Source organism: Myiozetetes cayanensis, unplaced genomic scaffold, assembly GCF_022539395.1.
Source record: "Myiozetetes cayanensis isolate MyiCay16 unplaced genomic scaffold, myiCay2020 scf22, whole genome shotgun sequence".
NCBI lineage: Eukaryota > Metazoa > Chordata > Aves > Passeriformes > Tyrannidae > Myiozetetes > Myiozetetes cayanensis.
In genome coordinates this window covers 3847781-3869872 of record NW_026087434.1, presented here as the reverse complement: position 1 = coordinate 3869872, position 22092 = coordinate 3847781, and the positions used below count along the sequence as shown (strand labels likewise).

Sequence of the window (22092 nt, the reverse complement as noted above, 5' to 3'; positions counted from 1 at the left end):
TGGCCTCTGAGGCGCTTTACAAAGGAGTTCTCTTCCAAATGTAATTTTTGTATCAACCTTGACAAAAAAAATTATTAAGTGGTTTCCACTTCTGCTGTCACTGTCCTTGGCAACTTCATTTTTTATAAACCAAGTGCAGCGTTTGCAAATGTTCATTTTTTTGGAAGACAGAACAGGGAATGTTCTGTGGTGACTAAACTCAGAAGTTGTTAAGAGTAGCTGAGATACTTTGTCTTCCAAATCCTGTTCAATATCCAAGTTATTTTGAAAGTATGCAGTTGTATGGATGGAAGGTTAATGAATAAAGCTGGCACTGAGCTGGAATGTTATCTCAGAATGAAATCCACCAGCAAAAGGCTTTCTGAAATTCACTGAAGATAGGACTGCTAAGCAAGAAAAACATGCTATTTATTACCAGTGGATTTGATGGAGCACCTCAGTAGCAGAGTAAGTCTCCAGGCCTAAGAATAAACTGCATTCCTTGTTGTACTCTGCAGACTGTAAAAAGCTGGAAAGCAAGCAACTCTCTCCCAAATCCAGATTTTTCTCGGGATCATTATGGCAGCTCTTAAACACGACAGACTCACCACTGACAACACATCTCTGTCAGATTTTAAGTGTGTCACGATTTAAAAATCAGCAGTGGAAACAAAGCCAGGAGGAATTTGGGATGTCACACTAACCCAGCTCTGGTCTCTCAGGACATGCCAACACTGCCACCATCCACAGGATTTTGCCCTGGTTTTCCAGGAGAGTTCATGCTGCCCTGCTTGGGGTGGGACCATGGAGATGAGAGGACACCACTGCCAGTGCTGCAGGCACCACATTCTGTCAGGTGATATCATTCACCTGAGAGAGGGGCCTTCTGTAAAACCAGACAATCACTACAGTATCCATTTTGTGATGGTAAACGGGCAACAAAGAGGACGAGGGAAAATATGCAGAAAAAAACCCACAACATAAGAATCTGTAAACAGTAGCATTAAAACACAGTTAATAGAAGTGCTAATGAAAACAGAGATTAGTCTAATTAAATCATCCCCACAGCATCTGATGGCAAAGCACACTGGAGTCCTTATCACTTTACCAAAGCAACAAGACAACAGTTAAAACTACTGAACTGTTAAAAATATTAGCCCTAAATGTCATCCTGGATGCAACAACAGGATCCAGATAAAATGGATGTTAAATCCTCCATCCCACTTACAGGTTTAAAGCAGAATCTACCCAGCCAGCCACAAGTACCTATTCCTAGACTGCAGTCCCCATGAAGAGATGCAATGAGATCCCTTGGGTGCAAATTCGGAAGAGCCAAGAATAAAGAAACTTCTCTGTTATCACTGGAGCATGGAGGATATTGGATAAGACATGGAGAAAACAGCTGGTGCCTGCAGCAGTAAAATGGCACTGAACACTCCAACAGAACCTGTGTGGATTAACCATGGGAAGAAGTGCTATAAATAAACAGCCCTCTCACACCAGTGTCATCTCTGAGGTAAAACAGCAAATACAGAGAAAAGGGTACAAGGCACCCTCGAACTAGAGAAGGGAAAGCTCTCAGCTCATTCAGGTGAGGCTCCAATTAAAGAGGAAGTAATCAAGTGAAACTTGAAGCACCCTCTGTGTTCTCCCACATTTCCCTCATTTCAGCCTCCTCCCACATTTCTGTCGAGACAGCCCCTGAGTTGTTACAAAAGGTGGATTCTGCCATAATAAAGAACATATTTCTCTCCTTTAGCTGGCACTAATTGCTGGGTCTTAGCACTGCAGGTAGAAACTAATGGTAATTTTAACCCCAGGCAGAAGCAGACACTAGGTACAAAAATGACCAAAAAATACTTCCAAGATAGCAAATTCAAGTGGAAAGTGAAACACAAACCACAGGGACAACTTCTGAAATCAGAGAAATCTTATTGCCAAGGCTTGACTGAGTTGTGGTGGAAGGCAGCATTAAAGCCTTAGCAATATCCAACACCAAGGGAAGCTGAACAGGAATAACTAAGCCAAACTTGGAGGGATATGCAGCAAAAGAGGTTGTTTCCCAAGCACCTGGAGTCTCAATTACAGAGCAGTGAAGCCCATCAGCAGGGCACTGAACTTTTGCTTCCAGGCAGGCCAGGGTTACAAAGGCTGGGTGTCACCAACCTCCCCAGTCCCCCAACACCGAGCAGCCACCCCGCTGCACGCTGGACCAACATCCACATCTGCACAAATGTCCACATCTACCCCTTGTCAGGGGGTGAAGGACATCACAACACGTGACCTGTGAGGAGGATGTGGCTCACTCAAGAAGTCAACACACGAGGAGGGATGAAGGAGCCTGGGCAGTCAGGGTGCCTGAGAAGGGCTTCCCCTCACTGCAGGTATGAGGTGGTGCCAGTTTTAGGCAGTCACTCCTCTGCACAACAGAAACCCTGCTGCCCTTAATGGGACAGATGACGAAACTCCCCATTCTTTCATCTGAGAATTTACCTCTGTACGTAATTAGAAGCACAGTCATTAAAGTCAGCCTTCCAAATTGCAGGCAGGAACCAGACACACCAAGTATTCCTACAGGGCTATGAGGCACTTCACAGACCACATAAGAAAGCCTGTCCTCAAACCAAATCCCAGATCTGTCAGAGGAATAGTTTGCCTGCTTCTCTCCAAAGGACCAAATTAAACCTAATCCACCTACCAACACAAGTGCAGATAATAGAACTAAATGCAGTTCTTATCTAACAGACAGGCAGTCTCAGCCTGGCTTTATAATGTCTGACCAACCCCACTGAAAAGAGCAGACTTCTGGCAAACTATAAAGTTGGAGGTCCAACCAAACAGATCAAGTATGAATGATGCAGATAAGCTAGAACTAAACAAAACAGATGGTAAAAAGTGTTTCACACAGGAAAATAATGGCCTGTTTGAAGAACATGGAACTAAAAGTACTGATAAACATAACAGTGAGAACAAGGGGGGGTCTGGTATTCCAGCTAACCCAGTGGTGACAGCAGACAAGAAATCGCTGATGGCTCAATCAGCACGTGGCTGTTTGCAGGCTCCACCTCTCTGCTTCCCTTTCAGATTACCTGTCCCACTTCAGTTTGGGATATAAGGAGTTAACCACAGCTGAAATAGAACTTTCAAAGTCCCTTGCGTGTTCTTCTCCTGTACTAAGGAGAATGCAGCAACTCAGATTCCTGTACCAAATTTGGATTTGTTGCCCATGCTCTGGTGGAACTATCTTCTGACCTTCCTATTCCAATTCTACCACCCTGCTGTCACCAACACTGTGAACCAACCTGCTCAGCTAGAAGAGTTTTCCTTGCTCACTCAATTTCCAGGTACCCAGAAGCAGGCTGTGCTCTCTGCTGTGGGACACAGGTCCTGTTTCATCTCACTGTCACACCTACTGACTTCCCCAGAAACAGCTGAGCATGCAACATGGGAGATGGAGTTACACAATTCCCAACCAACTGTAGCCAGCCAGAACTACATTACAATGTGGCATATTTACTCTGGTGTCTGCATGAAGATTACAGATGAAATGGTATTCCTTTATCTGAGGTCAAATAATTTCAGTATTTTCTAGTACGTGCTAAGTAACCAAAGGAACTCCTCAGTGAAAATGTTTAGTATTTCTAAATACAGAAGTTGCAGGCAGAAAAGGTTTGATTAAAATAACTGAGGCCACACAATCACGACTTGCTGAATCATAGGAAGTTACCTTTCCTGGGCTGATTTCTGCTACATGTCCTGAAACTATCATCAATGTGGGGAGAAAAACCCATCCAAGACAACCTGCTACCATATAAATGCAGATGTTGAGCCACGTTGATGGGTTTTGCTCTGTGAAGGTCAACAGAGCTACAATGAATGTAAAGAAAGCCCATTATATTAAGGACTAAACCCCACAGCAATAATGAAACCCTGCACATGAGGTTGAGCTCAGAGATGACACAGGCATTGCACGGGGGATACGCAGGGACAGAGGCTGTGCCTGGCTAAGGAGCTGCCGAAGTTTGCACAGGCTGAGGATCTACATTCCAAGTGCTTAAAGAAGCTGTTTCCATCACTAAACCCAATTACTGGGTTTGTGTGCTTTGCAGCTTTTTTTAGGAGGTTCCAGTTTCTCCTGCCAAGCTGGGAAACCAAGCAGCTGGTACTCCCAGGACTAACAACTCCAGCACAGATTCATCCTCTGTAACTCACGCTTCCGACGTCTCTGTTTGCAGTCCAGACCCACAGAGGGCATCCCACGTTCCCTCCCGTGCCTGCACTTACCCAGCTCCACAGAACAACCTTTGTTACTAAGGGATTTACACTGGGCTCCGTGCAAGCAGCAGATGGGCAGGATGAGCTGCTGCCATCAGCATTTTTCCTTTACTCTGTGAAGTTACTCACACAGTCCCCCCTCAGCAGTGGAGGCATTTTCTCAGTTTAAGAGTGAAAGCACACCAGCTGAAAGATGGGACAACAAGTGAAGGAACAGTCTTTAAAGGACACTAAAATGGGCTGGATTTTGTGGTTATGTAAGACCAAGAAACTCTCTCAATCTGATGCATGAATTAAGTGTTGTACCTTATCAACAGGAACTATGAACACATTTCCTTCAATTATTTCCTCCTGCAAATCATTGCCTGTAGGTCTCAAAGGAAACAACAGATGCACCCAAAACAAGTTCTCATTTCTTTGCTGGCCTGTTCAGAGAAAGTGCAAAATTCTGTGTTGTTTTTTAAAACCTCACTATTTATACAAAATGTCTTGCTCAGTGAATTTGAAGCACTTTACTGGTTGGTATCTTCAGCTTTACCTACAGAGTGGGGAAATGAGAAGAAAAGCAAGGACAGCACCAAAGTTGCAACCTGCTCTATTAAGCCACCATATTATGCTCCACTCCTAAGCCTTTCCCACAACCCAGCAAACATATTAACCTGCAGCAGGGTCTCTGTCCTTTGAATGACATTTATAATGTGGGTGTAGAAGGGGGAAATTGTGTTAGGGATGTGTGTGCATCTAACTGAGAAATCTCTGACACTTCTGAAGAGCTTTCAGCTGACTTATGTCCTGCCAGTGTGTTTCTTGTATGCATGCAAGATTTATGATCTTGGTCCTGTGATGGGACTCTTTCCCCTCCAATAATCTGAGCAGGTTGAGGGGCTGCCCCTCGGTGTGAATTGCTGGCTCACACGCTACCTTATGTTGTTTTTAAATGCAATGTGTTCCTGCCTAGCATGACACACTTGTGTCAACACAGAACAGGCTCAGAGCAAGATTCACAACGGAATTTGAAACACTGTGTAGAGCAGAAACATTGGAATCCACCAGCTCGGTTTCAAATCCTCCCAGGCAGATGCTTTCTGAGGAGGCTGCATCTGGTTTTCTAATCCCCCTGAAGTTTGAGAGGATTCAGATCAAGCTTTCCATTAAGCCCCTGCCCTAACAAGCAGGGCCAAGATGAACAAAGTTGTATTTGCCAACATATCCCTGGAGAGAGCAGGATGCATCTCTGCTACAAAACCCTCCTGCTATTTTTCCCCACACCTGGTGGGGGTGGTGGCAGTTTTAACCTTAAATGGAAACTGGAAACAATCTTTATCATTTAAAATGCAAACAGCTCAGCAAGGCAGCCATTCAATGCAGTTTCTCCTCAAATAATAAAACCTTGGAGACAGACAAGACTGATTGTAATTAAAGGAAGAGGGTGAAAAAACACCTTGATTTATAGACTGCATGGAAAATGGCTTGAAGATTCGGTACTGATGGAATTTCTGAACTCTAAGAAAAAAATCACCCTAATCAGTGTTATAAAGACTTTTTGGTTATCCTTCTACAACAATTCTACCCAAGATGGGTTTGTTTCCACAGAATTCTATTAGTTTCCTCTTTATTGAATATGGTGGGATATCTCCCCCAAGCATAGTAAAAAACAATATATTAAGCCTGAAGTCAAGTAATGTTCTTCTCTCAGCCCGGGGAGAGATTTTTCAGTCCAGTAAGTATAACTTGGCAGTGAATTTTTTTTTAAAAAAAGAGAAACTAATCCGGGCCATGAATCAGCCTCGCCGGGGACCAACAGGGCTCTGCAGAACACGGATCTGAATTGCTCCCAGCGTTCGAAACGCAGCCCGGGGAGCTCACACCGCCTGACGAGCACACGCCGAGCAGGCAGACAATTTTCTGCTGCCCTCTGCAGGGAAGCGCTGGGCGTTCACAACAGCTGGGCAAAAGGGATAAACAGGCTCACAAAACGAGCCGGCACTTTTCACAGGAATTTTTACAAGTTACCAGTGTATCTGCACTCAATACATATTTATGAATATTGCATTTATAAATGCAAATCAACCCTTTTACTCTGGTTGATGAGTTATTGGTATAACTGAGGTTTGAGGGAAACATTAATCCCCAGGTCACTCCACCCTACAGGAATAAAAGAACAGACCCTCTTTCTTGCAACCTCAACACCAGCTCCCACTCTGTACTTCCACTGCCAAGTACTAACACATAACCAGGAACTGAAAGGTATCCAAAGTAAAGCTCTTGTCCTGTGCTCTCTAGGAAAAAATTAAGGAAATATCACTGTGTCATCCACTTCCTCCTCCAAACCAGTGTGTGAATTATTTTGGTCTCACGCATTAGATGAGAAAACAAAACACCAACATTGTCCTGTGCTCCAGTTCAGTGTCAAAACGTGGGAAAAAAAGCCATGAAAAGCTTCTTGAGAGAACAGTGATTAATGAAACATGAGCATTAGGTGAAGATTATTGTTACTCAGGTGACCAACCTTTCAATCCACTTACATACTTCATCTGAAAACAGGGAGGAGATGGTTCTGGTTCCAGCTATTCTCTTAGGAGGTATTTTGTGTTTTCATCCCCTCATTTCCACCACAAAACCAGCAGAACAGTGTCAGGAACCTTAATCCTCCACTGCCAGCAGGACACACAGATTATGTACCACAAGGTGATATATATAAGCAGAGATCTTTTCTTTGTCATTTCACATCTGATGCTGCATGAGAATGTAATAAAGACAGCAGTGGGACTGCAGGGTAATATGCCCATGGAACAAGGAGGTCTGATGTGGAGAAAGCTTTGTTGGGAGGCAGCCCTGGGCACCCAGCATTCCCACTGGATGGAGCAGGCCCTACTGTGCATCATCACGTGTATTTGCAAAACATGTATCATGTATTTGGAACTCCTTTACACTGAAATACATACAAATAAACACAAAACGACTCGTTCTGTATTTGCCACAGCTGGTTTTGTTAATAAGAAGTATCAGAATCACAAATGGGAATTAGAACCGCATGGAAATACAACAGAAGCTCAAAGGAGGGACAGTTTTTGAAGCTCTTCAAATCCATCTGACATCATCAGGTGAAAAGGAGAGGAAACTAAAACTTACAGACACACAGGGATCAGCATGGCAAAACTCACAAAGCCCTGCAGATAAACAATCTGAAGTTTAGAAATTGAACACTTCTTCTCAAGCAATTAATTAGTAACAACACAGATCTACACAACACAAACAAAACCCGCAGAAATGCAGTGACTGTCACAGCCAGCACCTGCACTCTCATCTCCAGAGCCAAGTGTGGGCAGTCCATGAACAGCTCAGGGAGATGGTGTCACATTTCTGGCCCTGGGCAGAACTCTGCCAGCAAACTAAAGGACTTGACATGGCTCAGTCAGCGAAGAACACAATCCAAACTCAAAAACCAAACTTACTTCTGCCCAGGGTCAACCTCACTCATCTGCATCGTCAAACTGGCCACTCTCAACCTCGCCCCTGACTCGTGGTGGAGAGACAAAGCAGGCTGCGTGGTGACAGCCTGGCTGGTAAAACCAATCCTCCTTCCACACGTATGAGGCCACAACATTATTTTCCTGAAAGCTTCCCCAGGACAGATCATCAGCATCTACAGAAGATAAAAGAAAAGGTTTACACCATGAGAGATACTCAGGAAAGTAACAGAAGGGAAGAATTTCTAGCCAGTAGGCACTGAAAGGACTGAAAAAGCCCAAAGTGTGGGGAGCAGAAGGCCCAACACAGTATTCCACTTGCCAGCCTTCCAGCAGCACTGCTAAACAAGCCAGCACAGCAAGTGCTCAAACAGACATTTTAAAAAGCCACAGAACGACCAACCAAGCACCTTCTTTTATTTGTAGCAGTTAACAACTGAGTTAACAACTGTACTCACTACCCTTCCCAAGCACCTGAGTCCCATAATCACAGCTGCCTCAGCTTGTGAGGATTAAAAAGCATAAGTACAGGTGGAGTGAGTTAAATAAATGAAAAATAAAAAAAGAACTTGTGACAGTTCCAGTAAAAAATTCAAAACATACCATAAATTTGAGTAGATGAGGGATTAAAAGGAAAGCCCAGAATGGAAGAGAGGGAAAATATCCAAAAAGGAAACAGTCTTTTTCCTCAAATTACCCACTGTGAAAAACCAATATTGTGTTTCCCTTTTAAAATCAGAATGGTTTTACAGAAAGACTGCAAAAACTTTTGCACTTGGTACTTGAATAGAACAGCCATTTATGGAATCCAAATAAACAGAGCATTCAGATTTCCAAAGCAAAGCATATTAATTACAAAAAGATACACATTAATGAGAAGAAAATGGAAATGTACTATTTTTATCAAAGACACAGCAGGTTATCAGCCACTGCTGGCTGAACTCCATCCACCTGTTCTACACACCAGCCAGCCTGGCCAATGCAAGGTTGAGACTCTTGGTTCAACACAAAAACAAGTCACAAGCTGGAGGATTAATCCAGCTCCAAAGAGGTGGATAAAACTGCTTCTGTGCCCTGCCACCTTTGTCCATGGGACTGATCACATGCACGACCACTTCAGAGGATCAGGCTTCAAAAAACCAAACAATAAAGTCAAACAAAAAACCAAACAAAACCCTTCCAGAAAAAAAAAAAAAAAAAACAAACCAATAACAAAAAACCCACACACAAAGCCCCAAAAACAAACAAACAAACAAAACCAAAGCCAACCCTACAGCAAAAGCAACAAACCCTATTCAGAGACTGAGCACTTGCAAAGAACTCCATGCTCTAGAGGGATATTATAGAGTAGAATCTGGAATTTTCTTGGAGGAAAACTTTTACACCAAAAAAGCTACATTCCTGCACGCCATGCACCCCTGTCTTCTGCTTCAGAATAACAAAGATACATCATCAAGAGCTTGCTTCTCCCCAGAAAGTCAATACACACATAGAATTCTCCTCCTTCCCATGCCCCTCCCTAAGAATTCCACTGCCCAAGCAAGACTTGCACGTGAACTTCTCCAACACCACCTTTAAACCCTGTGTTTGACAACAAAACTGTGCAGAATTGTTACATATCCATGAGGTCAAAACAACAAGAAACTTCTTCCCAAAACAGAACATGGAGTTACTTAAACACATTCTCCTACCTCCAGCCACCTACCATCCCAAAATTAACTGAAGCACAAGTAAACGTGTACTCACCATAAGGACTGCATGCAAATTCCTCCAATTCTTTGTCCCAGTCCTCCACCTCATGCTCAGCGGCATTTTGCAGCTTCACAGAGTCAGGTAAACTGGAGACTTCATCATCCTCCTCATCCAGGTAAGAGTGCACCCTGTACCAGTCGGCAGGAGAGACACTCTCATCATCTTCACTGGGAGAGGTATCAGAGGCTTCGCTTTCCTCAGGCTCGGTATCAGGAACGTTTGGAATGTTGTCCAGCAAACATTCTAAAACCAACAGAAAGCATCAACAGATACACTCAGAAATTAAACAGGAATAATTAAATGCTCAGCACACAATAATTCAGACAGGAACACAAATGCACTTTGTGATTACTAATTTAATTATAATGTATGCAATTTCCTACATATGTAGTATCACTGCAGAGCTGCTTCACATTGCAGATGCTTGGGAACAGTGGACATAGCCTTGCATCACAGCGCTAGCTCAACTCAGGATTTTCCACACACTTTTGTTGGAAAATAACTCTTTAAGTAATGCAAAGGACCCAGCAGTTCTTGTTTCACCACATTCGCCTGTAGGCATTTTTTAAAAAATTGGTATGCTGAAAAACTGTGGTTCTGGTTTAAAAACAGTCATACTGATTAACTGCTCTTGCACCCAGGCATACACAAATATCTACATGGAAATAATTTAGTGCAGTAACTGAAGAGGCATTTCTCACCCTTCACCTAAAGGTTTTAAATAAATTTCTCAAGCAAAGCCTAAGTTTCGTTACTCACCATCTGCTTTGTTTTGTCCTACCTTTTCTGGGCTTCCAGATCATAGTTTCTCTCTTTTTAGGAAGCTGTTTCTCCTCACGGTTCGTGGTGTCAACGGCACCGGCCATCACCTACAAGAGAGTTTTAAAGAATTCAACAGCAGCTTTCATTGATAACTCCAACACGGTTCACGCAACTGCTACTGCATTTGAGTGTTTCTGCACCCTGGAGCCCATCCATTTGTTCCCTTGATGAATCAGAGGTTTAAAACCAAACAGGCTTTCACTTCAGAGGGCGAATCTGCCGAGGGATGGCTCATCCTGCTGCTGCCATCAGTCCCCCCCGGCATCAGCAACACAGCACAGCCACCTCCTCCCTCAGCCCCGCAATCCTCCTGCCACCTCTCCGGGAAGGGGCCCCAAAACCGACGCAGAATGTGCCCCGTTTGGGAACGGTGGTAGCGAAGGTACAAGGAGAGGAACAAATGTAAACACCAAAAAGCCAACCCACCACCACGTGGGAGCCCACACGCCGAGGGGCAGGAGCGGAGCGCACCCTCCAGCAGCGCTGAGGGGCGGGAGAGCAGCAGGAGTCCCTGATGGTGCCCACGGGGCGGGGAACGGCGAGTTCTCCTCGCACTCCCACCCAGCAGGGAGGCGGCGGCGGTGGATGCGGGCAGCGGGGCCTGCAGCCGGCGGGCGAGCAGCGACGGAGAGCGGAGCTCTGGGAGAGCCCTCACGGCCCCTCAGGGCACCTTCGACCGCCCTCAACTGCCCGGCCCCGCCCGGCCCCTCAGGGCACCGCCCGCCCGGCGGGCCCCGCGGCTGTGCCCGGGGAACTGGCTCCGGGCCTGAGGCTCGAGCTGAGATGTTGCTCCTGCTCCAGACCCCGGTGCAGCTCAGGCACTGCCCTCAGCCTGCAGAGCCCCCTGCCCCAACACTGCAGTTCCCCCTCAGCCCACAGAGCCCCCCGCCCCGGAGCTCTTCGAACACAGACCGCATGACTTCACAGAATCCACTACGTTGGAAAGACTTCTGAGACCATCCTGCCCAATCCCTGACCCAACACCACCACGCAGTGGAGACTACATCCAGAAATAACAGACCTAAGAGCCGGGAGAAAGCACCTTTATGCACCTTACAGCTCACGAAGCTGTAAATAAAGTCTCAATACCTCTGCAAGCTCTGCAGCAAACCCCTCCCACCTAACGCTGGCAGCATGCTCAGATAAGGCATGAAGAGATGGGAAGCACCTGGGCTGAGCTGCTGCGGCAGGTGCTCCACCAGAAGGTGTCAGGCAAATGTGCTTTCAGGGAATGCGATCCCTGGCAGGTGCTGCAGGTACTGACGTGAGTGGCAAAATTCGGTGAGGAACCAGAATGGATGAAGAAAAGGGGCCCGCTTTGTGGAATGGTGGAGTTACTGGCTTTGCTGAAAACCTCTTGCACTTAAAAGCTTTTAGTTGCACAACTGAAGAAGCAAGAAGTGATTCAGAAGTAACAGAGTAGAGGGGCAGAGAGGGTGTAAGTGATTCTCAGGAAGGAAATCTCAAGGTCAGACATGAGATGGCAGGGAACTAGGGCGGGGGAGATGGCCTGGCTAAAGTCTAGAAAAAGACAAAGCACGATGTCCTTCAGATCTGGCCACAGAAGGAGCAATCTTAACAAGCTGCTGCTCCAAACTTTTCCAGCAGGTCAAAAGTTAGTGGAATTCATTGCTTGAGAAAGCTGCAGTTTCTATTTGAGTGAAAAATTTTGAAGAAATATTTCCCTATATGGTCATTATGTCACCCTTCAGTCTCTGGGAAATTAAATGAAGGAACTATTGCTGAATGTTCCTGTACTTTCCTTACATTTCCCTACTGATCCAAGGATAGAATTTATGCTGTGTTTGAAATGGGAGAATGTGGCTCTCTAAAACAGCCAACCACATTTTAAAAAAGCCAGTGCCCATTTTTCAGGTACTGTGGACAGAAAGTTGAAGTGTAGATCGGAACCTTCTGCTCCCACCTCAGGGACAGTGCTAACAGATCTCAGCTCCCCTCTACCTTTCAGTCACTCTCAGGATGCAAATACCAGTGCAAGGGGACTGCAGAGGCTCTGAGGAATACAGATGACTTCAAGGCTAGGAAACAATAAATACTGTATTTTTACTGATTTCTGATTACCTAATGAAAAGTGTTCCACTTCTAATTATTAAGCTTGGTAAAATATGGAGAGCAGCCACAGCTGTAGTAGGGGTGTGGGGTTTGGTTTGGGGTTTTTTGCATTTAGGTGCTGAAATACTTGCTTTCCAGAGTGTAAAAGCTGATGCATTATAACTATCTGAATGTTTGGGCAGGATGAAGAATTTGCTCTCAGAAGTGTCAATGAGAACACCCTCAGAAATGCTTTTGCTTTCTCTAACTGTGCACCTGAGCCTGCCCCTGGCAAAAGCAGCACTAAAAACGCCTGCAATGGAACAGATGATTCTTTTTTTGTCACACAGAATGTAAAGAAGGTAAATTTTAATAAGATCCAGGAACATATTTACCTCTGTACAAAGAAGTTAAAAAAATGCACTGTCACATTACAACTACGTATGGTTTTTCATAAATGTCCAGTTTGCAATAAAGTGTATTTGGAAACAAAATCTTCCACCAGGTCTCCCTGCAGCATCTTCATAGCTCGCCAGTGAATGCTCCCACAGTTTTCTGGTTTGCCTTGGGGATGACTGAGCTCCTCCTTGATATAATCCAGCCACAGATCTTTGAAAGAAAAATGGAAGTTCTGGTTATATTTTAACTGGATAGTTACTTAACAAACAAACCTAACTAGAGACTCTTGTTTTAAGTGTCTTTGATGTTAATGCAATAAGGTTTATTTCATGAAACTACAGTGTCCTGCAGCTTGAGGAGCAAAACCCTGGGTTCTGTTCCCAGCTGCAACAGTGATGTCTTAATAAGAAATGCAGCAATGCCAGTGTCAAGACCTGATGTGCTCCCAGTGGTGCCAAAGCCATCCCAGTGCCAGTGACCCTGGGCTGACAGTGGAGGGTCACTGCAGTGTCCTACACTTAACAGCACAGAAGAAATAAGCTCTGCCCTGCATGACAGCAAGCACAAGGGCAGAACAAACAGCTACCTTCTCAAATGGGTGGAAATAAGAGGCAGCACTGAATGAATGAATAAATGAATAAATAAATAAATAATAGAATCCCCTTACCAGTATCTGTCGAACCAAACTCCCTCAAGGCACGTTCATAGTATTCTCTCAGATGAAGCATTTTGCAGGATTCCTAACAAAGGAAGGTATTAAAAGGCCATTTGTTTTGTACAGAAGTGAATCTGCAGCTTGATTAGATCCTTACAAAGGAGGAGAGTCATGGCAATTACACACACACACACACACAGTGCCCAAGATTAGTTACCATGGAACTGGGCTCGTATCACATCCTGCGAATCAACTCATGAAGACAAACGTGAGCTGATCACAGACTGACACCACCATTCTGTGTCCCATTCAGATCCAAAGTTAGAAGTGTATTTTACAAATACAAGGCACTAATTGGATATTCAACAACTTACTTGCTCCTTTTCTATTTGGATCATCTTCCTGAAGAAGTCAAGCGAAAAGGGACGATTTTCACACAGGCTGAAATAAGACAAGTAACGTCAGACTGCAAGCCTTTTAGCACACACCCTAGAACAATCCGGTTTGAGGGGTTTATTTGTTACCTGGTAAAGACTTTTTTAACCTTCTTATAACCACCACTTCTGTAAGTCCAGTCGAGATACATTTCTTTCATAGTCACAGATTCAGCAGGAGTTGTGGCACGTAAGGACCTCTGCAAGTTTAAAAGGAAGAAAAACACAAAACAAAAAATAAAACAACCACATACCCACACTTGAAAAGCAACAAGGGAGACAAAACCAAACAGTACCTTCTCCCCCATCAGGCATCTGAAACAAAGCAGATCTCCTAAGTCTAAAATACATTTCTCCTCCAATATTCCACACAGCTGGCAACTGGCATTTCCTTAACACCCTTCCTGCAGAGAGCTGAATTCAAGTTTCCACCTGAAATACGTGTTTTATTTTATAAAAGGGGGGAAAACCCCACTACCCAACATGCCAGGCAAAAAGGGAATGTTTTACCCTAAGATATTGAGGAAATTTATAGTGAGATTAAAGTCCCAGTTCTGATCTTGAGTTTTCTATAACAAGACTGATATTTTCAGAGAGACTGTAAAATTTTCTCTCCTGTGTTCAGACAGGTGTCTGAAACAACAAAAATTCTAGACCACAAAGTAAGAGTACATCACTGGTTGTGCTTACAAACATCTGTGTCTCAGAAGAAGGGCAATGACATTTGTCCCCATAAGCCCATGTCCAGCTGATTTTTGGTAACACACACAGTTTTGCTTGAAATGCTTTGATATCAACACATCCACGACAGAACTGCTGTATAAAACATTTGTTACGTGTTCCATCCACACACATTGTTCCCATTTATTTATACAGACGTAAAAGTAGATTTTGATTAGCCCAGTACCTGGTACAGAGCTTCTGTGTCCTCCTTGCTGTTCGTGCCTTCGCTCCATTCCACCCAGAGGGTCCACAATGCCAAAGTGCCCTACAAGGTGAGCAGATACATCAAATGCCTAAAATACAGCCACTGATTGACAGACACAGACAGCAACACATCCTCCAGGTTCTGTATTAGCTGCTGTAAAAATATCCTTTAGGCACAGCTCTTGGAAAGACAGCTTTGGGCTGCACCCTGAAATCACTTCTCATCTCCTTCCTAACACTACTTAGCTGGACAGCGGCATAGCCAGGGATGAGACAAACTGTTCTGCATCGCTGAGCCCTGCAGTACAAAGGGAACTTCCAAGAAGAAGAAATAGTCACCTTCCTGTTTCTTCTCCTCACTCCTTGTGCCCAGGGTTTGAAATGGAACAGCAGAACTCACGTCTAATTCAAGGCTTGAAATACCACACACACAGCGTGTCAGCACAGGGAATAAAAGGAAGCACATTTTTCAAGTAAGACCCAAAGAATACCAGCTCACTGCTAGGAGAGTATGCAAAGTGTCACCCGTGAGCATTCAGACTTTAAACCTGTGACTCTGAAGTGAATTTACAGTTCCCTAATACTCAGCAATGCAACGTGCACGTGGAATGTCGAGTTCATATATCTGACCTTAGAAATTGTTAGGGACTTTGAATGCCTTGTGAAGGAAAACTCAAGCAACCAAGCACCAGAGGTTTCTGGCCCATGACATGTAAGTCCATAAACCAGCACAGACCTTGGATTTCACATGTTTAATGGCTTCTTCAAAACACTGGGTCACATCTTCCCTCTTCAGCTGGATCAGCACCTGCAGCCTCATCTGCCACATGTCCACGGACACGCTGAAGCGCCTGGTCGCAGCTTCTGCCACCTCCACAGCCTTCTCAGAGAGGCTGGACTCCAGCAACAGCTGCAGCTGAAACCCAGCAGATACAGCTCATCACCACAAGAGACTTGGAACACCTTGTTAAAAAGCAATCTGTTTCTTGTGTCAGCTCTTACCCACTGCTTATAGAGAGCTTCTGGCAGCAAATTACACTCATGGGCTTTGTTGAACACACTCAGTGTCCTCTCCAGCCTCTAGAACCAACAGAGAGAAAAAAAACAAGCATTATTCCTGTAAATACCAGATTCCAGCATTTCAAGATGGAAAGTGGACTGTCTACCAACATGTCACTGAATATCTAATTACACTGTCACTGAACATTTAAGGTCCCCTCCAACCCAAACCATTCTATAATTAATGAGTTTGAGTCTTTGCTTTCATCCAAAGAGGTCACTGTACTTTACTGACAAGGCTGGTTTATGCCCAGGTTATTCATGTTCAGGCAGGCCATGTGTGAGCCTGACAGTAAAAGTGATCTCCCCAGATGGACACGAAATGATTCTTAGTGATGGCCACGTTTCTGATAAAATGTCACAATATATTTGCTTCTTGTCTTGTTTCTGAATTACAGAAGTCAGTAAAAACAGGAATGATTTGTTTGTATGATTTCCTAATAAGCTTTTACCTTTTGCTTTAATTCTTCACTGTTGGTTTTCCTGTTGTATCTCTCTAAGCAAAACGTGATGTAGCATTTCCACATGTCCTCTGTAGAAGCAAAGGCATAATATCACACTGCACAGAATCACAAGAGTAAGCACAAATATTTAAGAAGTACAAAGAATCCAAGCAGGGTGTTAACGCCAACTTTGTTTTGAAATGTTCTATTATAAAAAGAGGCCCTAGATTTGGAACATCAACATTTTAAAATGGCTTCCCAGTACGAGCTGCAGACAGGAACTCCTTGTAAAGAGCATCCAGCTCTTGGTTCAGAGCTGAGGCTTCTCAAGGAATGTTCAAAGTAAGGACAGTGCCAGATGCTGGGAGTTGGATATCCACTCCACTGGCCACTCAAACCCATTGCTTACTCACAGCTAACCAGCAATACACTCACATTTCCAGTTAAGCAGCTCCTTTGAGAGCATAAATGCTTTGGAAAATAACCCAAATAACACACCAAACAGATGCCCAGCAAGCAGCATGTAACAGCTGCTTTCCTTCTCTCAGGTCTGGCAGAGCCTGCCATCCCCTTGGAGCCTTCCAAGCACCAGGAAAAGCTGTTCAAAGGCAGGCAGGACATGTCACCTGTTGGCACTGCTGCCACAGCCTCGTCAAAGACTGCACAGCACCGCTCCTCCCTCCGGGCCACTTCTGCCACCTTCCTCTGCTTTGGGGCACGTTCTGGGGGCTGCAGGGACCCCAAATCCAGCTCCCGGCGGGCCATGTGGTCCCAGGTCAGGGGATCATCAGCATAACTGGCCTGCAAACTGAACACACCACGTCTGTGACAGCCCCCAGGCACCGCCCTTCGTCCCCAGCTGTGTTTGGAAGGGTTGGGATGTAACTTGTTATATTTGTTTGGTTGTTGATATATAAGTATAAAAATATATATATATATAAGTAAACAAATGCCAGAGAAAAAAAAAATCTTACTTTCCACAAGAGAAAGACAAAATATTAGGGTTTTTTAAATATTTAATATGGTTATACTCCAGAAATAATATGAACTGGACAGGAAGTTGCCAAGAGAAATCTTTCTTTCAAGAGGAACAACTAAAGAAATAAAAGATGCAAAAATGCTACAAAAGTACACTGTGAAAACTCACAGTTCCTGCAGTGTATTTACAGAAACTAAGTGCAGTAATTACTCAGTGACACCTATTTTTAATCTAAATTTTTAGCAGCTTTTTAAAGCCCTTTCTGAAGTTGGATACAAGCATCCTTTTCTATAGAACATACTTGCCTCATCTTTTGTTTTTCTTAAAGGATTTCACAGAAGCCTTAACACTAATTCCCTACAGGAACAGCCTTTAGTGCTAAAAGTCCTGTCAACCCACTATAAATCAGAGAAGTTATGAGAACATGTTTCTTAAAACCCCAACTAGAATAAAATAAAAACACAACACGAAGCCACAACTCACTTTTCAAGGATTTCTTTTTGCAAATCTTGGGTAAAATCAAAGAGCTTTGCAATGGAGAGCACAGCCAGCTGGAACTCAACACCTGCATTTCAAGAGGAGAAAAAAAACCTATCAAGTGGAGTATTTGTTAAAGAATTCCTCAAAATATCACATCAGTTGCACACTCTGCATTTTTGCCTACTGCAGAGCTGGGTTAAAGGTGACAATTTTCTTACTGAATAAGTACAGGAAATATTAAATCACCTTTAATTTTCTGAGTTGCATCCCTGTAGACTATTCGAGCCATTTCCCCATTGAGAATCTCTTCAGAGTAATTGAATTCCCCCTGCAATATCAAAACATACCATTGGAAAAAATTATTTTCCTTTCTCAGCTATCAGTTTTGCAAACAGGAAAAAAAAAATCAGAAGATAGCACTGTTTTCTTTCATCTATTTTTTTATGTAATTTGCACAAGTCAACTAGGAAGAAAAGAAAGATAGTAAGTTTAACTACTCCTTTCCAGAAATTACTATTAATTTTCAGGCTGGGGAATGTAATGAAAGATGTTACAATTGCAAAGAAAAATCAGCGTGTGAAGTGTTTGAGCTGAGCATCAGCAAACACTTGAAAAGCTCCACACAGGCACAGCACATGAACAAAAACTTTCTCTTAAGCCCTTGTCAAACAAACCATTAATCCAGATCCCTTGAAACTGTGCACTCAGACGTGGGACACACAAGCAGACAATCTCCCTTAAGTGAGTTCAGCTGACCTACCAAGTCCATCTTGGCTTTTTCAAATTCTTTCTTCTCCTTCCTCTGTTTCTCAGCGTTCATCAGCTCCATCCTGAAATACTGTGAGAGTGACAGCACAGGGAAATGACTGGGGGGGTAAGTCATCAAAATCTCAGTCCACAAACGAGGTAAAACAAGCTCTGAGGAGCTACAAATCAGGGCTTTCCCACATCCCATCTGTGTCCAAGAGCCTTGGGTTTTTGAAGCTGGTGCACATAACTATGTGCCCTAATATTGATCCAGACATTTCCCACATGTAGCAACGTCATTCTTTAGTCATTCTTTACACCTTCACTTGCCCTCAGAGAAAACCAAGTTCCCCAGCAAAGGCTGGGGATGCCAGACTGACCCTGAGAAATATGTCCAAGCAGAGCTTAACGGCACCTTAGAAGGGAATTCTGGGGCTGTGTTTTTTTTAATAGTTTTTACATTTTCCCGCTGAGGGGGAAACAAGATTTTTTTCCTGAGAAATATACTGAAGACATTTGCTCTGACTGATCAAATAACTGGCTGTAGAAGAGAACCAGGAGCTCACCTCTTGATAAAGTTTTGGGCACTCTGGATGGAAGCGCAGAGCACGCAGGAACAAGTGCCTGGCACTTTCTGATGACAGTCGTGTCTCCATTTCCCACTTTGCTGCCATAATCCACAGTGCTGCGGCAGGTGATACAAATTAATTAATCTCTCAAAAGGAGCTCAGCATTGGAACCAAACTGATTATCTCCCATGAAAACCAAGCTGAAGGACAGATCTAAGCAGCTAGGCAGATCCAGGAAGTTTAATCTGGTTTAGCTACAGAGCTAATGATGTCTCCCAAAGCCAGAGAGCAGTCTTGAGCATTCAACATCTCCCACCACTGCTATATCTGCTTAGTGCCCAGTCTGCCTGGGAAATGGTCATTCAGACCTACTTCCCATCACAGCCCCTGTCAGAGCCCATCTCTCTGAAGCAGCAGCAAGGTAAAGAAAAGAGAGTGGGGACCTTCACCCCGATAGCTTGAACTGAGATCTACAAGAACTTTAACCAACACCACACAGTCCACACTGAGGCGTTTGTGCAGCACTCACCGGCTGTTTTATTTACCTGGTTTATTGGAATGAATGGCCAGCATGGTAGAAAACACCTTACTGAGTTGATGTTTGGCATTCTGTAAAAGAAGCAGCTTTGTTTTACCCACTCTGGTACCGAATGGAACACTTACACACATCGGGGAAAATCCCAGGCAGATCCAACAATATTATCAAAATTATTTCAGCATTACAGCACTGGGCAGTAAAACTGTCTTGAATTCAAGTTCCAGGTGCCTGAATAACCACCAATCCACCATCTCAGCTCAGGTAAGATCAGCACTGGAAAACTCACCCACTGCTTGCAAAATGCAACATGTGAAAGCCAGAGCTGGACATCATCCTGTGGGAAATGAAAAGAGGAAGAGAATCAACCTCACAAGGTACAAAATCACAACACACCCTTGGTAGAATGACCTGGCATGCAGGAAAAAAACAAACTCAAATAAACTTACTTTCCATTTTCCTGTAGCTCTGTTGAACAGGCTGTGGACTCGGTGCAGAATGGAATGCTCGATTTCCTCCTTCTTGAACGAGTATCCAATGCGCTGGGAGGAAAAATATCAATTTTATAGCAATAGAAAATTTGGCATAAAGTATTTTGCACTCCTAATAATGAGTGACAAACTTACTGCTCTTCTTTTCTTGATCAGTTCCAGCAGATTAATTTCATACTGGAACGGAAAGAAAAATAACATTTAAAACCCAGTGAAGAGACATCTAACAGCAAGGCAAAAAAATACAGGTAAAGTTTGTTAGAGCTAATCAGGTGGACAATAAATATTACAAACAGGAAAACCTAAGCAATAATTTTTTGACTGGGTCACTATATTTCTAAGACTGGATGAAATTAATATTGAGGATTTCTACTTCATGTGACATTTCAGACTTGAGCTGTTGGCAACCCACATTCCTAGAATTGTGATGCCCAAGCCAAACTTGTAATTAGAAGTTTGTTTAGCCACAAAAAAATTAGCACCGTAAAATATCCTGAGTTGGAAGAGATCTACAAGAATCATCGAAGTCCAACCCCTAGCCCTGCCAGGGACACCCCACCAATCCCACCCTGTCTCTGAGAGCGTTGTCCAAACACTCCTTGAGCTCTGGCAGCCTTGGGGCCGTGCCCACTGCCCCGGGGAGCCTGGTCAGTGCCCAAGCACCCTTTTAGGAGCTTTTTCCTAATATCCAACTTACTAATTCCACTTAACTACAATCTGCACGGTGTATCATCCCTGGAGAGATAAGAAGCCACAGGAAAAGGTCACAACACGAGAGAAGCCTCATCCCAACCTCAGGCACGAACTCCTGGCTCTGCTTGCTGCTCTGTTGCCAGCAAGCTGCTCTCAGGTGAACACCAGGGACCAGGCGAGGGGATGGCTCATACAATAGTTTTCTGACCTGTTTTCTACTTCGGGCACGACGAAACTACTCAGTTCTGAGCTGGATGTGCAGCGACAGACGGCCCGCCCTGCTGCTCGGCAAAGCCTACCTGGATGTAGTTAATGAAATCCTCCTTCCGCAGCGCTCTCCGCTGTATTTTGTACTCCAGAGCCGAGGCTTTCCTCAGGACGGCCCTGTGGGGATGGGGATGTGAGCGACGGGAGCGCTCCCGGCCGCGCCACGCGCGCCCGCCCGGCCCCGGCCCCGCTCACCGGATCTCCGTGCGGGAGAACAGCCCGACCCGCTCCAGCTGCTCCAGCTCCGGCACGCGGTCCTCCAGCCGCTGCTCGATGCGCTCCGCCATGGCCGCGGCGCTCCGGCCTGGCCCGGCACAGCCTGGCACAACCTGGCACACACCCGGCCCGGCACAGCCCGGCACAGCCCGGCCCCGCTCACACCCGGCCGGCACAGCCCAGCCCCAGGCGCTGCCGCTGCCGCTTCCGCTCAGCCCGGCCCGGCCCGGCCCGCGCTCTGCCGCCCCCTGCCCGGCCGGAGGGGCCGCGCAGCTCCCGCTGTCCTGCGGGTGGGGATCACCCACCTGGAGCCGGTGGCACAGGAACGCGGCCAGCTGCGTTTGGAATGTCTCCTGAGAGGGAGACTCCACGCCCTCCATGGGCAGCTGATCCAGGGCTCTGCCACCCTCCACGGAGAGAAGTTTGTCTTCATGCCGAGGTGAAACTTCTTTATGGTCATTGTTCCTCGTCTTGTTGCTGGGCACCACGGAAAAGAGTCTGGCACCATCCTCTGACACCTGACTTGGAGATATTTCTGTGCATTGTTGAGATCCCCTCTCAGTCTTCTCTTTTCCAGACTAAACAAGCCCAGCTCCCACAGGAGGAGAAATGGCAAAGCTGAGCCTGAGACGTGCAAACACAAAGCACAAGCACCCTGGTGAGGGCTCAAGCTGGAATCCAGTGTGGGGGGAGTGTGGCCAGTGGGTCAGGGAGGTGATGCTCCCCCTCTGCTCGGCCCTGATTAGGTCACGTCTGGAGTGCTGGGTCTGGTTCTGGGTTCCTCAGTACAAGACAGACAAGGAGAGGATCCAGCAGAGGCCACAAAGATGATGAGGGGTCTGGAGCTT

The 22092-nt window shown here is 45.0% G+C and overlaps 2 protein-coding genes across 2 annotated transcripts; both read right to left on the bottom strand.

The window, feature by feature from the left end:
• Positions 1-7278: 7278 nt before the first annotated feature.
• On the bottom strand, positions 7279-10310 carry COPRS (coordinator of PRMT5 and differentiation stimulator). The gene is made up of 3 exons (XM_050319089.1): positions 10258-10310; positions 9471-9719; positions 7279-7900 (listed from the first exon to the last, which is right to left on the bottom strand). Exons 1-3 carry the CDS (start codon positions 10277-10279, stop codon positions 7728-7730), a joined length of 444 nt encoding a protein of 147 aa, XP_050175046.1. The 5' UTR covers positions 10280-10310; the 3' UTR covers positions 7279-7727.
• Positions 10311-12684: 2374 nt separating this feature from the next.
• On the bottom strand, positions 12685-21406 carry UTP6 (UTP6 small subunit processome component). The gene is made up of 19 exons (XM_050319085.1): positions 21224-21406; positions 21061-21145; positions 20204-20245; positions 20027-20119; positions 19867-19914; positions 19588-19651; positions 19040-19158; positions 18487-18564; positions 17973-18054; positions 17730-17811; positions 16894-17075; positions 16277-16356; positions 15768-15845; positions 15502-15681; positions 14746-14826; positions 13929-14038; positions 13779-13845; positions 13417-13489; positions 12685-12959 (listed from the first exon to the last, which is right to left on the bottom strand). The coding sequence occupies exons 1-19, from the start codon at positions 21313-21315 to the stop codon at positions 12802-12804; spliced, it is 1794 nt and encodes a 597-aa protein (XP_050175042.1). The 5' UTR covers positions 21316-21406; the 3' UTR covers positions 12685-12801.
• Positions 21407-22092: the final 686 nt, after the last annotated feature.

What these genes read in the sequence shown, in the direction of transcription:
- UTP6 (XM_050319085.1), bottom strand. Translation starts at nt 21,315, where the DNA reads ATGGCGGAGCGCATCGAGCAGCGGCTGGAGGACCGCGTGCCGGAGCTG. An exon ending in ATTTCATTAACTACATCCAG is followed by an intron (nt 20,246 to 21,060) that starts GTAGGCTTTGCC and finishes TTTCCGTTCCAG; the next exon opens with TATGAAATTAATCTGCTGGA. An exon ending in TGATCAAGAAAAGAAGAGCA is followed by an intron (nt 20,120 to 20,203) that starts GTAAGTTTGTCA and finishes TTTTCCTCCCAG; the next exon opens with CGCATTGGATACTCGTTCAA.
- COPRS (XM_050319089.1), bottom strand. Translation starts at nt 10,279, where the DNA reads ATGATCTGGAAGCCCAGAAAAG. An exon ending in GATCTGGAAGCCCAGAAAAG is followed by an intron (nt 9,720 to 10,257) that starts GTAGGACAAAAC and finishes TGTTGGTTTTAG; the next exon opens with AATGTTTGCTGGACAACATT. An exon ending in ATTTGCATGCAGTCCTTATG is followed by an intron (nt 7,901 to 9,470) that starts GTGAGTACACGT and finishes TATCTTCTGTAG; the next exon opens with ATGCTGATGATCTGTCCTGG.